Source organism: Salminus brasiliensis, chromosome 1, assembly GCF_030463535.1.
Source record: "Salminus brasiliensis chromosome 1, fSalBra1.hap2, whole genome shotgun sequence".
Taxonomy (NCBI): Eukaryota; Metazoa; Chordata; class Actinopteri; order Characiformes; family Bryconidae; genus Salminus; species Salminus brasiliensis.
In genome coordinates this window covers 83,829,984-83,845,354 of record NC_132878.1, presented here as the reverse complement: position 1 = coordinate 83,845,354, position 15,371 = coordinate 83,829,984, and the positions used below count along the sequence as shown (strand labels likewise).

General features: G+C 39.8%; 1 protein-coding gene across 1 annotated transcript in view; it reads left to right on the top strand.

Annotated features, from left to right (window-relative positions):
* The window catches only part of gnal (guanine nucleotide binding protein (G protein), alpha activating activity polypeptide, olfactory type), a 63,842-nt gene extending 50,789 nt beyond the window's left edge, over positions 1-13,053 (top strand). The window contains exons 6-12 of the mRNA XM_072691288.1: positions 5,332-5,386; positions 6,875-6,948; positions 7,425-7,483; positions 9,003-9,123; positions 9,632-9,762; positions 10,945-11,012; positions 12,121-13,053. Coding sequence (XP_072547389.1) covers positions 5,332-5,386; positions 6,875-6,948; positions 7,425-7,483; positions 9,003-9,123; positions 9,632-9,762; positions 10,945-11,012; positions 12,121-12,267 — 655 coding nt within the window. The 3' untranslated portion in view covers positions 12,268-13,053. The remainder of the gene's footprint in view (positions 1-5,331; positions 5,387-6,874; positions 6,949-7,424; positions 7,484-9,002; positions 9,124-9,631; positions 9,763-10,944; positions 11,013-12,120) is intronic.
* Positions 13,054-15,371: the final 2,318 nt, after the last annotated feature.

The following is a 15,371-nucleotide window of genomic DNA, read 5'->3' as shown; positions in this document are numbered from 1 at the left end:
TAGGTTCTCTGACTGGTTTATTAAACCAGTGGTTTCCACTCGGTTTGGGCCTAGAGTAGTGTAAATCTGAACGTTTGTGCTCCAACACTCACTTCAACTCAAGAAGGTGCTTGTAAGTGAGCACAACGAGGATTCTTAAATGGGAGAGCGAGCATCACACTGTTCTCTCTCTCCTACTCTTCACCAGTTTACATAGGCTCTGAAAAGTAGGATTAAGCAGAGAAAACACCAGAGCAGCAGAGCACTCCAGGACCAGGGTGGAAGGCCATCAGTGAATGATCACTGCTTGGACGTTTTTGGTGTTTTTCTCAGTTAACCAGGACCAGGGTTGGGGTCTATTGTTACTGGATCTTTCCCCATTAGTCCACTGTGCACACACTGTGGAAAACCTGCGGGGAAACAAACTCGCCCAGGCTTATGTTTCAACCACATAAGCTGCATTTACATGCCGTCCTCCTTAAAAAGGTTTATTTGACACTGAATCTCTAACCCTAAGGGCAGAGTTTGGCTGCTGACGCTCATGACCTTAACCTGCCTTCGCTGTCTACCGCTAATGACTCTCTGCAAACAGTGTCTCCACTGACTGCTCAAAACTTCAAAGTCAGATTATAATAAAACCATCATTTTGTCATTGTCGTCTTAAGTTCACTGTAAGCTATCGTCATGGGGATGATACACTACATGTTCAAATGTTCGTGGACACCCCTTCTAATGAATGCATTCAGCTACTGTAAGTTGCTACCTTTGCTGACACAGATGTGCACAAATGCACACACACACAGCCTGTAGTACCAATAGATATAGGACACTCAGATAAGCATGAACCTGTTGGCACCATGCCTAATGCCAGCCGTGGGCTAGAGGGGTATAAAGCCCCCCGGCATTGAGCTGTGAAGCAGTGGAACTGTGTTCTCTGGTAAGAGGGTGGGGCCCCATGCAGTTCTTTTGGGATGAGTTGAGGAGTTGGGGATGAGGTGGGGTGGTCATCCTGACCAACATCCTGACCTCACTATCGCTGATGTTGCTGAGTCCAATCCTCACAGCAATGCTGTGAAATCTAGCAGAAAGCCTTCTCTGGACAGTAGAGACAGTTACTTCAACAAAAGTGGAATAAACTCATTTTGATGCCCTTGATTTCATTAGAAACAATGAATGAGCAGGTGTCCCAATACTTCTGTCCATATAGTGTATGTTGCAATGGGTATCTTTGGATATTCCTGGAAAGGGTGGTCCCAGGCATACTCAGGTATTGATTTCTGATAAACGAAAATGACAGGCATATCCAGATAGATGGAAAGGCGTGCCGGAGATGGTCATAAACGATCATTAAGACTGTCGTAAAGTCTTAACAGTCCTCTATCCTATAGGAAACTTTAACTTTTTGCACAGACCTGAGGATATTTGACACTGAAAATCTTTAGAATATCTCATTTCTGGATGGCCAGGCTTAGATTAGGGCTGTGTATCGGTAAAGAAAGCGAAAAGAGAAGTATTACAATATAGGGGTTATGATTCAATATATTGCAATATATTGTGATACAAAAGACGGCGTACGACACTGCAATCTAACAGTCAGGGTTTTAACACAACACCAAATTAACCACCAGTTATTCCATGTAAACTGTTCAGAAATCAATACTGTGGAATCAATCCAGTATTAAAAATTTGAATATAGCTTAGCTCAGATAAATATTTCTGGTTATCTTTTGAAATGATATTTATTACATTTTACATGGAGATTACTGTATAATAAATTATGCAGTGCAAGTGTAAGGATATAATTGTAGGTTAATCATAAGCTCAATTACAGTGGCCTTAGCATCAGGCCATGAGGGGTGTGCATTAAGACGGACGTGCCCTGTCTGCTAATAGTCAAACTCTCTGCATAATGTGAACATATGCAATGAAAAAAATATATCCATTAATCATATCCATCTAGTGTTGCTGGAGTTTGGCTGCAGTCATTTGTTGGTAGTGTTTATTAACCGACGGCTTTCTGGATTTGGTAAAAAAATAATAATAAAATCAACCTTTTGGATGGTGTGTAGTTGTAGTTCACACAAGGAGGGCACTAACCGACGGTCAGAGTCTAGGACATGATCTCTGTTTACTGTAGTTCTGTTCCAATTTCTGAACTTTCCAGCGAGCCTGCATAGCATACACACACACACACACACACACACACAGACACACACAGACACACACACAAATACGACATACCAAAAGCTTCACATCACAGACAAATACAGTGTCTAAGAGACTTAATACTCAACAAGCCTATTGTGTATCCAAAGCAATAAACCAATGGTCACATAAAAGGTACATTGCGTAATAGTAAAGCGACTTGATTAATGGTAGATTGTGTTCTGAATGTAGAACAGGTCTATCTCTAGGGTTGGGATCTAAAAGAGGGCAAGGTTCAGAGATAAAGGGCAGGGCCAGGGTCAAGGGTTTCAAAATGACAACGTAGGCATTATGTAAAACTGTGGCGACGGTTACTGCAAGAACCTTTACGAGCGTCTTTTTCCGATTCCGTTTTTTCCAAGAGTTTCCCGATTTTTTTTTTTTTACTACAGCGGAGCGTCAAAAACAGGCGAAAACTGCACCTGTGTGGATTTTTTCGCCGCATGTGTCAGCGAGCATCTAGGCCACTCTGATGATAACAGACATTCAGAAGTTGGAAAGTATTGATCGGCACTTTCCCCTCAGCCAATTAAAAGGCACCACTCTTTTAATAAAGGTTGCACTGGTTCGGGGAACCAGGTCAGCTGTACGAAAGGGTCTGCGCTACTGTCTGTCCCACAGCGAACTGACACGAGTCTGAAAGGGGGACACAGTGACAGAGTTTCAGAGCTAACAGTGGTTACAGTGAGATACAGATTTGAGCTTTTTTGCACATTTGTAGGGTTTTTTTTTAATGTTTTTTATGCTTACTATGTGAAGCGTTGGACACCAAGCCAGGATTTGTACCATTGCTAAACGTGTACCAATAACTCTTTAAAATCTTACTCTTAAGTCACAGTGGATATATAGCTTTCTCCTATCCTTCAAATCACATACCCCAACATCACATGGGTTAGGAGTTCCAGTAGGAGAACAGTTTAGTGTAGTAGTAGTGTTAGTATTAGCTTACTAATTCAACTGTAGTTGTTTTTGGTGTTTTAAAGAAATAAAACCTGGGGTGAGTGGTTTCCGAGTGGAGTGGGAAATAGGTATCAGTATTTGGCTGACATTAAATCCTGGGGATTTGCATAAGTATCTTTAGAAATATATTCTTTTCAGGTGTGCTTTGTTTCTTAATTTCATATTTATGAAAAACAATTTCTCAATTTTTTTTTTTTCTTAAGATAAATTCTGAAAATATAAAAAAGTTCTTAAAGATTTTCCTAACCATACAGTAGCCTCACGCTTGTATTATACTGTAAAACTTAAGAGAGTAAGTATCTAAAATGTTCAGATTAAATTGTTACATTTGTAATTTAACTAAGTATTATTAGTTTACAAAAGAAAAGTATGGTATATTTTCCAAGGTGAAAAGTCTTTTGAATAGGTTATTTATTATTACTGGTTTAACTAAAGAATTTAAATCATTTAAATAACAAATGATCATTCAAACATATTTCAAATGACAAATGTTAAAAATGATAAGCTGTAAAATTAAAATAAAAAGCTATATTACAAATGGCTACATGCTGAAGAGACTTTCCTAAGGGAATATTTGAGAACTTTGGGCTTTTTTCTACCAGCTCTTCTTTAGAAAAAAATCCTTCTTGAAACCCACTTACGCAAATTTTCACAAAGATTTCAGTGTTTTTGTATTTGTTCAGTTTACGAAGACAATAGGGCCCATCGTTATAAAAGCAGAGCTGTGAACAGTTCTGCTGTTTAAAAACACATCATGAATCTGGCGTAGACATTTTGTTAGGACTTCTCAAGAACACGTTTAAGATGATACTGGTGAATGAGGCCCATTCTTCTGAACTTCTTGGGGTTTATCTTAATATTTTTCCCTTGGATTTGATCTCAGGAGACAAAAACGAGTGAATCTGATCTGGTTCTATAACAAATCTAGCCTCAAATAGCACACACTGACTCTTTGATGTCATGTTAGCTGTGTGGTTGAGTGGTTTGAGCATGAAAGTCTACTTGTAGATGCTTCTCTAAGGTGCTTAAAAAAAGCTCAGTATCAACTGATACTCAAGATTTCAGTATCAGTATTGGAAAAGGGAAAGTGTAGTATCGTGCCACCTCTACTGGTAGTGCCTTTAAAACATTTCCAGTGTATTTTAGGAATGTCATAATGCAGAAAACTGTGATCATTTTTGGTCCTTGATATCATGACGGGGAACTTTCATTAGGTACTATCCCTATCCCTACTAAATTAAGAGAACACAGTTGTAGAATGTTGTTTTTTTTCCCCCTAGTCAGATCCTGACTGCAGCTGTTATTAGGGCCATGCCTAACGTGTCTGAGATCAGCAGGGCAGGCTGGAGCTCTGAGAGGACAAAGCTCTCTGTTGTATCCTCACATGGTCGCTAAAAGCCACCGCTAGCCAAACTCTAACCTTTATTTTTACAAACCACATGCAAATCTGGCTGCAGAGCAGCAACTAGGGCCTTCTGTTACCACCAGAGAGCACCACTGGTGTGTTTTTGTGTGTGCACCCCCTCTGCTGGACGGTGGTGGGACAGGTCCTTAATATGACTAGGCTAAGATACAGTATTAAAGAACACTGAGAACCATATGAATCTAATCAGCATTTAAATGCATTACATGTGTAAGAAAGGTGAACAGAGAGAACATGAGACCATATACAGCTGTGTGTGTGTGTGTGTGTTTAGGGAAGGATTTACTACACTTCCCTACACTACTCTCTGAAATCTTTATTCTCTAAAAAAGTCATCCAGCATGCCTGGGTGGTCCCTTACACATACACAACGATTCAGCAGCATGCACTGCCATGGCAGCACTCCAGTAGACGTGTATCAGGAGTATGTGCATATGAGGAGGGGTCCGAAGGTCAACGTGTAGGTCAGTCAGCTATGCCACGACCCTCACTTCCAGAGATTTCCCACCTTAGGTCTATTCTACAAGGCCATTAAAACGTCACCCTGCAGCAGTAAACATTGTTGGAATTCCCCTTCAGGAACAAACTAAACAGCTGATCTAGGAATTGTTCCTTGAGTACACACCGCAGGCCTACAGGTTCCTATAACTCCTAATCTGTGCTTTATGTAGCAGGAAATGGCAGTTGAAATGTTCTGTAGTAATTGGTGTGCTCGCCGGATGTGTATTGGTCATTAAACTCCATGCTCTATTTGTGTCCTGCAGCTTCCTGGACAGAATCGACTCAGTACGACAGAATGACTACACACCAACAGACCAGGTGGGGGTGCTGTAAAAATGCATGAAATGTTTATCTGTTTATCACTGACGTTACCGGCCTGTCTTCCTGCGTTGCCATGCTTGTTTATATGTAACGCTGTTGTGCAGAAACCTCATATTTCCAAAGGGACAACTTTACACTGGCACATTTATCGTGCTTTGCTGACACATTTCAACTTCCAACTACTTCCAGATTCACATTATGCCAAAAAGTTAAACATAATTATGAATTATGAATAAAGAAAAGTGATGGACGTATCCTGTTGTATCAGCTGAGAAGGTGGACCTGGGAAGGTGGAAGGTGGAGTTGCCAAAACAGCAACTTTTTCATTTTCAATGGAAGTCAATGTAAACACTTTCTATTCATAGTCATTTTTGAGCATTTCTATCGGCCCGGTTATCATAAAATTCTGACACAATGTGAAAAACAATAATTTATCACATTATGTCAAAAAGTGAAAAGAGGTTTTTGCACAGCAGCGACAGTATTCAGTATTTTAACATCATTTGTTTCTTTAATGTTTATATATATTACATTTTATTCCGCAGTATCAAAAGTAAATACATAAAAAGTTGATTATACCCAGTATGATTGTGCTCAGTTGGGATTATAACAATATTCTTAGGCCATGATATTTTATAATCTCATGATATTTTAAACAACTTTTGAATAGAGAAATATGATGACTGTATTCAGTTGTATCATCTGCAAATAAGATCTGGGAGGGAGGCAGTGTTGTCATTCATATCTCTAAAAGAGCAATTTTACAGTAGGAAAAAAACTTTTTAACTTTCAATGAAAAAAATTGTATTCCAAGTCAGTTTTTATCATTTCTATACACAATGATAAAATCATTTGACACAATGTGAAAAACATCCGCCAGATTCACATTATGTCAAAAAGTGAAAATGTTAAAAATACAATATACAAGGTACAGGGTGTTTTGCCTGACAGCATCAATATATGTCAGTATTGGCATTTGCTGTACGCATCAACTCTACAAAGCATGATAATCACTGGCACATAAAGTCAGTGAGATTTAAAAAAAATACTCTTTTATCTAGGATAAAAACAAGGTCACTCTGTTTAGTCACATTAACAAAATGACATCTCGGATATTTATACCTGTTTCATTCTCATACTGGCATGATTTATTTACTTAATCCCAATATTTTAGTTTACTTAGTCCAGCTTGATTACATTTACGTAACAGGACAATATAAATATCGCCTGTTATGAGAGTAGCCTTGAGTTGTGAGGTGAAACTGTATCCTTAAGGAACCAATGGCATTTATATTAGGACTAATATAAAAATCATTTATTATCATATGTTGGTATTAGTATTGACATTAATACTAGTATTAGTATTAGTTGCAGTAGTGGTGTTAGTTAGCCTGTAGTATTAGTGTTGCATTGGTATGTCTATACAATGTTTCAGAAGAGTAACTGCTGATAATAACTGGGTTTGGTTTTTCATTCTTTCCCCAGGATTTGCTTAGGTGCCGAGTTTTGACTTCAGGGATTTTCGAAACGCGATTTCAAGTAGACAAAGTCAACTTTCAGTAAGTGTCTGTATGATTATTGGTGTTTATAATTAATGTAAAATAACTTAGGTCAGTGCCTTTGTATTATGCTAATTAAATGGCATATATAATCTGTATTTTGTAAATTCAGCTAATTTAGAGCCCAGTTTGTGAAATGCTTCAGTAACCTGTATTCATTTGTACAATGGAGAAGCATATTCTTAGTAATAAAAATGGATAATAATGATAATTATTATGATTATTATTATGAAATAAATTCATAATAATGAGTGAAGCATGCAAATGCAATTCTCCACCTTCACCATATGGGGCCGCTGCTGTATAATAAACATTCTGATCAGGCCTGCTGTTAGGGCTTCAACAAAGGCTTGGTTGAGAAGTTATTTAATGATTTAAAAATGATAAATCAATTTAAAATCGCTTGTTTTCATCAAGCAGAGCAGATCCTTTAATCTCTAACTGTCTTTCTGTGTCTGTCTGTCTGTCTCTCTCAGCATGTTTGATGTGGGTGGTCAGAGAGATGAGAGGAGAAAGTGGATCCAGTGCTTTAATGGTGGGTATCATATATTAATAGACAATTCATTAAAAAAGGCAGGTACACTCTATGTCCAAATGTTTGTGGACACCCTTTCTTGATAGCTGGGTGTGGTGCCATTAGGGGCACCCACTGCTGTCATATGTGTTCAAATGCACACACACAGCTTGGGTAATCTCCATCGAAAAGCACTGCTAATAGAACAGAACACTCTGGAGCAGCCGCACATTAGTCTAAGTTCACCATGCCCAGTGTTATGCGTTGGCTAGTGGGGTATAAAGAGCTTCTCAGCTTCTATTCCCCAAAGAATAGACTGCACTGCAGTACTGCTTCCCTTTTGGAAGAAATATAGTAAATATGAGTAGGTGTCCATAAAGATAAATGAGACTGCAGTGTTTTTATCTAGGGCAAATATGGGGTTGCTCTCTGTGTAGTTACATTAACAAAATGATATTTCTGCAGATATTTATACCTGTTCAATCTTCATGCTGGATTATTATTTATTTAATCCAAATATTGTTGTGTACTTAATCCAAAATGATTATATTTACATAACAGGGCAATATAAATAATGACTAATACAAGAGTGGCCTGAAGTTGCAGGTGAGACAATAACCTTAAGGAACCAAAACTACTATCATTTTATCTTATAATCATTTTATCTTAAAAAATATTAATAATAAAAACTTTACAGCTCATCCCAACCGATTACACTCTGGCAGTGAGTCAGTCCAAGTGTACTGATATAACCCACACCATTTAGAATGTCACTGTGTTTTCCTTGACATAGTTAAATAATGAGAGTTTGGTACATAAAAGTGACGTACAGTGAGTCTCACACACACTGACGTGTTCTCCTTCTAAGGAATATCCAGCGGAAACAAAACAGAGCTGGAAAAAAAACAGGCCAAAATTCCCAAACGGTCACGTAACAATCTTTATACCCCCAAAATTGACACAAACCCCGCCCAACAGTGCCAGCCCTAGTCAAACGACGACATGAGGAGAATTTGGATGTTGTTGATACTGGAGAGCAGCACAACACCTTCACAGTCTGCTACTTTGAGGAATATGGGTTGCTACAAAAACCAGGCCTCGTGACCGCAGCTCTGACCGGTGTCCGCAGAAGGAGAGCTCAAACTCTGCACGTGACGAGGCAAAAGCTAGAGAGCGTGCTGGCTAAATGCTAACGCTTGCGACTGGTTTTTACCATATTTACTACACCAGCCAATAAAAGCAGGGCTTATCTGTCTTTGTTTTGGTCAAACCCTCCCTGGAATGAAAAAAAATTACTTCTCATGCTTCAGTCTGAGGTAAAGTAGCAGGGTTGTAAATAGGCTTGTTAAACAACATCTAAGCATTTTTACCCTGAACAAAGTCACACATGTACTATTTATACATCAGACAAAGACTTAAAATACTCAATAAATGCCTCCTTTGCCACCTTTATTCTCACAGTGGAAGCAGCTCGTGGCATTCATGGTTCTAAAAACGACCACAAATCCAGAATCATAGTTGTTGCTGTGTGTGCTTTCAGATGTGACGGCCATCATCTTTGTGGCAGCCAGTAGCAGCTACAACATGGTGATCAGAGAAGATAACAGCACTAACCGCCTGCGCGAGTCCCTAGACCTGTTCCGCAGTATCTGGAATAACAGGTTCCACTGCATCCTCCTTTTTCTGGCTCTGGTTCCCTTTTGTGTGTGTGTGTGTGTGTGTGTGTGTGCGTGTGTGTGTGCATTCCTTTTCCAATCCACTATTGTACAGTAATGTAACAGTAATGTACAGAAATGAAGATGCCAAAGTGAATGAAAACCAGGCCTTACCTGGAAATATCAGATAATAGCTGCATGTTAAGAAGGATCAGAATGTTAAATACTAGCTGTGTTGAAAACACTAGAGATGCTGGATCAGGGAGATTTGGACTATTCTATAGGCACTAGCTATCTAAGTGGCTGCTTATGTTCTGACTCTTTCCTCTATTAGGGAATTTTCCAGTTTCTTTGTTCATTGACTACTATCTGGTTAATTGGCTATGTTAAAAGGATAGTGTCTTAATGCATTAGTATAGTGTTTAGAAAACCCTTTTCCGTTATTAATAAGAGAGAGAGAGCGTTTCTGGATCCTGACCATCTTGTCTCGACTGTACCTGTGCGATTCCTCCAGGTTTTTAAGGACCATCTCGGTGATCCTCTTCCTGAACAAACAGGACATGCTGGCAGAGAAGATCCTGGCTGGCAAATCCAAACTTGAAGATTACTTCCCTGAGTACATTCAGTACACAGTTCCAGCCGAAGGTAAAGCATGAATGCTAAATGCTAATTAATTTAACTCCTGTGTAACAGTTTACTGAAGCTTACTACTGTCTTTATGGGGAAATCTTGGAATGTCTCAGACAAAACTGCAGAGACTGGATGTTTGTGGGTTTTTAATTTACAAATTGACATTTGTGCCATTAAGCAGACCCTCTTTTTCGGAGTGATTTCCAAAAGTGTTATATCCCTAGCTAGCTAATGAAAAAAAATGTAAATAAAATACAACCACTGTTTTTAGATAAAGTTGACATACCAGCTAAGTACAATGGGCAATATTGATGTCAACAAAAATGATTAAAATTATGTCTAGAGGTGGACCTGGGGGCTGGGTTGGATGCTATATTATACTTTCTAGGCCTGATCGCTCAGGGCTTCTGTAATGTTCCTGTATTGTCTTTTAAGATTACATTTTTGTTACTTGGTGGAATCAGCCACCTTTAAAATGCTTTCAAACTCCGAAAAGCAGCTGCAAGAGCCATGAATTCCAGTACAGACCTATAAGTGTCATTGGTGGTGTATGCATTACATTACATTTACGGCATTTAGCAGACGCTCTTATCCAGAGCGACTTACAGAAGTGCTTCACTATTTACCCAAGAATAACCTCAGCTAGTTTGAATAGACTAAAATACAAAGATACCTCTAAGCTTAGACACTACTAAACACAAGTCAATACACAAGTCAGTAAGGTAGCTTATTGTTTCCTCTGATACTCCCTGTATTAGGCTAAGTGATGTACTCTCAACATTCAGCACTGGTCTACTGGGTTCCTGCAGCTGTGCGCGAGCTCTGTATTGCCATCTAACGGTTAAATGAGATTGAACTGCAGCGCCCTGTGAACTGGCGCAACTCTGCAGCTCCTCGTGAAATTTTGATGACATGATCTGACCAGTTCTCAGGATCAGCTAAATTATTGGCTGATCACTGATCTCTTATTTGGTCTGAAAATATCGCTCCAGATACCGATACATAGCTAATCGACCCTCCCCACTTAGTCATGTGCATATGTATAGGATAAGCCGATAGTGTAATTATCGTGGCAGGCCTGACTGACCACAGTTCTACATGGTAATACTTATCATGCGGCTGCCATAGAGCTAACGCTGTGGCTGGAAGGTGTCTCTACATATTTAGACTAAACTTGTACTGCTTTGATATCCACAGCAACCGGTGATCCTGGAGAGGACCCAAGAGTGACCAGGGCCAAGTTCTTCATCCGGGATGAATTTCTGGTACGCTCAGTACACATTCCAGTTTTGTTTTTGGCACACATATAAAAATAAAGGTGCTTTAAATGGTTCGATGAGAAATGCCATACACGAAAGCAATGCCTCAGATTGATAAAGAACCTTTACATCAAACAAAGCTCTTTAGACCTTTAAAAGGTTCTGCACACTCATACTCATCTCTGATACAAACATGGTGCTTTATGGAGCCTAAGGTGGTTCTTCTATGGCATCACTAGTGTGCTCTTTTCACTTAGACGGTTTAATTCTCGATGCTTTTCTATTGGTTTTAAGTCATTTTATCTAGAGGACACAGTTGAAATGTCTGGAAATAAGAAACACACTGTGTGTATTATTGTATCTTTCACTCAGTTTCACTTTGCAAGTCCAAGTGCAAGTGGGCAGCTAATTTCTCAGAAGAGGAACTCGTTCACATGCCATGTTCATGTACACTATGCCAAATACTACTAGTCCAAATGTTTGTGGACACCCCTTCAAAATAATAATATGTTCAGGTACTTTAAGCTGCACCTATTGCTGACAGAAACTGTGCAAGTGCCCATAAACAGCTTGTCTAGTCCCTCTAGAGAAGTATTGCCAATGAAATAGGTCTCTCTGAAGCAGATAAAAATGAACCTACTGGCACCATGCCTTATGCCAGGTGTGGGCTAGAGGAGTGTGGAGCAGTGGAACTGTTTTCCTGGAAATGATGGTGATGATCCAATATTCATACCTCGGTAACGTGCTTGTCGCTAAATGCAATCAAATCCTCTCAACACTGCTCCAAAATGAAAGAAAGACTACTCTGGACAGTAGAGACAGTTACTTCAACAAAAGCAGGAGAAATGTTTTTATATACCCTTGATTTCAGAAGAAACAATGAACGAGTAGGTGTCTCAATACTTTTGTCCATGTAGTGTAGGGTTGTATGAGTATGAGAGAGTCTGGAGAGAAGTGGTAAGTTCTGCCTCCTTCTGCTGAGGAAGAGAGGCAGAACTTGTCACATTCATGCTGTCACATTCATGCTGTCTCATTCATAACCTGGACTGTGTGTTTGTGTGTGTGTGTGTGTGTGTGTGTGTGTGTGTGTGTGTGTGTGTGTGTGTTCCCACAGAGGATCAGCACAGCGAGTGGTTCGGACAAACACTACTGCTACCCGCACTTCACCTGCGCCGTGGACACGGAGAACATCCGTCGCGTCTTCAACGACTGTCGTGACATCATCCAGAGGATGCACCTCCGCCAGTACGAGCTCTTGTGATTGGCCGCCACCGCCACTGGATCCGACCGGATCGCTTCTTTTCCACTCCCAGATCGCAGCGGGACTATGTGAACTACTGACAAGTGACAATGTTGTCATGTGATTTCTTTTTTACCCCTCCTTTGATGCTTTTTTCCTCCTCCGTTTCATCTCCTTATTTATAGCCTGTACTTCTGAGACGAGAGTGAGGTGCGTGAGTGAGTGAGTGAGCGGTGAGTGTTTTGTGTGTACGAGTGTGTGTGTGTGTGCACCTGAAGACGCTGTTTGGATTGCTTTTTTGTTTGTTTGTTTGTTTGTTTTTTTGATCACTCCAAGGTCATTCCTGTTTTCATTTTTGATTTTTTTCCCCGTTTCTGCGTCTCGAGGACTTTTTACTTTCTGCTAGCTGTGGTTGGACGTGGACCAGCTAACCTAACGGAAACCTGTGGTAACTTCAGGCACGTTAAGAAGTCTGAACGCTTGACCTCTCCTCCGCAAAAAAAAAATGCGCGAAGGTCTTTTTTTTTTGTTTGTTTGTTTGTTTTTAGTAGAATACTTGACGTAGGGGGTGGACAATGCACTTTGCATCAGGTTCCTTAAAAAAACAAGAAGGCCAGGAAGCATACTTCACTATGTAGCACCGCCATATTTATTACTCGCCACTTTTCCTCTTTAGTATGTATTTTTCCCTTTTTTTTGTTTATTTGTTTGTTTGTTTTTTTGGAATGTGTTTTGCTTTTTTCTTTGTTTGTTTGTTTTAATTTTTTTTTTTCCAGATAAGAGTGCAGGGTTGCCGGGACAGCCGGGGGTGGGTAGGTTTTGGGGGTGGGTGGGTTTGTTGGAATCGTCCAATGAGCACAGACTAGGCGTAAGAGTGGTGGCTTGTGGGACTTGTAGTCCTTGGCACCTCTTGGCCAATAGGCAGGCAGTAGGCGCTTTTCTTTTTCTGCCTAGGGAGAACCACCGCACTTGATTGGCCAACCTCTCTTAGAACAAGGGGGAAGGTGTCTTGATATGGTGGGCGCTAGTCCTATATAAATATATATAAATAAATACATAATATATTTTTTGGGGGGAGGGGTTGTTTTATTATTATCCTAAGGAGGAACGTGCAAGGTTTGCTTTATCTTGTACAGGCCTGCAAAATGTAATGTTATTTTGTACAACTTCATTGAAAAAGAGACAAAAACAACAAAAAAACAAACAAAAAAAAAACAACTTTGACTTGTAGAAGCTCCTCGTGCCTTTGATTACGGCTGTACCTGTAAATGGGGATTTAGATGTAAGTACATTTTTGACGGCGTTGTACAGCTTGATGTCAAATCTTAACCGCAGCACAGCCTGCTGATGGGGATCTCTCTCTCTCTCTCTCTTTCTCTCTCTCTCTCTCTCTTTCAATCTCTCTCTCTCTCTCTCTCTCTCTGTAGAAACGCGTTTTTTCCTCTGGTTTATAAAGAATAACGATGATATGGTCTTTAGTATAAAAAGAAAATTAGGCAAAAAAATCTTGTATACAATATGCAAATTTAACCACTTGCTGATGTTGAGAAGTTGCAGATATAGAGTACATGCCTTTTTGTTTTTCCTTCTTCGTGTTTCTTTTTTTGTTTGTTTGTTTTTTCCTCCGTTTGTTTGTTTGTTTTATTTCTCTCTCTCCCTTTCTAGGACTCGTTGACAGCTTTAAAAATCCATTGGAAGTGTCCAAACTTGCAGCCTGCTGACGTTTCGAGTAGGAAGCATCTTTTTAGAAGACATGAACTGTGTATGTGTGCGTGTGCGTGAGGCGTGTACACAGGGTTACGGCGGGGATATACGTGTGTACGCGTGCGTATGCGTGCGTGCGCGTGTGCCTGCATGCATGTTGTGCATGTGTACGCCCACATCCCCGCACATTTGTGTTATGCCCAAAAGTTGTACATCTGCATTTTTATATTTATATATGTGTACATATACATTTATAAAAGTCACAAGAAGAAGAAGAAGCTATATTCTATAAATATATATGTACAATTATACATAGAATGTGTGTGCCTATGCGTATACATATTTATGAATGTCTAGCGAGGTTGTTATGCATAGCCATGCATATACATAGGCGTACTTTAGGACGAAGGAGGAAGGCGAGAGAGATAAGTGGTTCGTCGACCCGTCCCTTGAACCTTCAGGACAGCGCGGGGGTGTCCAGAACATGTAGGCACTGACCGTCCTGCCTCTCAGCCGCTGAGCACAGCACAGCCTCTCCAGACCAGTTCCTTACCGGACAGCTTATCGGTGCGACGTGACAAGGTAGTGCCAGCAGGTGGTGCTAGCAGTCAAACTGGAGTTATGGAATAAGCTCGAGTTACAGACCATGCCCTGATCTTCTACGCTTAGCTCTGTGGTACCACACCCATATAGTTCCCATGGTCTCAGTTTAACATGCTTTTAGGTCAGGCAAGGTCACCCAGACCTCAGAAGTTTGACCTTCACTGTTTTTATTGACTTATTCATCATAAGCAACTTTAATAAGCATCCTTCTTCCATCCTCTTCACAGTAATCTGTTGTAGAGGCCTGTTTGCTTTTCTTTTAAAATAACTAAAATCAATCAAAGAGATTTTAACCACCAAACTAAGGCAAAGCCTCCCAGAGAAGTAAAAATCTGCTTTTATTGATCTGTTCCTAGAGCATTAGTGTCCCTTAGGGGGAAACCTTTTCGTCATGTCTTTTTCCACTACTATCTTCCACACTTTATAATATATAAAAAACTTTGAAAAAGTTTTTTATATATTTTAAATTACATTTATAAAATTACATTTCTGCTACAAAGGGTTCTTTAAACAATGCCATAGGACAGCACATTTGATTTCACGAAGAACCATGATTACAATACAATAGAGTGAAGAGAGTGAGTGTGAGATCTCATTTACAATCACGGATCTTTATAGAACCCAAAGTGCTTCCTCTATGGCATCGCTCAAGGGAACCTCTGCAGCACCTCCATGGTTAACTGCACCCCAGTTATTAAGACCTGTAAACCTAAATACACTGTTTTTATTTATATATTTATTATTTCCTTCTTTTTTTAGAGCATTAGAATCCAGTCAGAGACTCTTTGCACTACCTTAAGCTTTCCTCTGTAATTTAG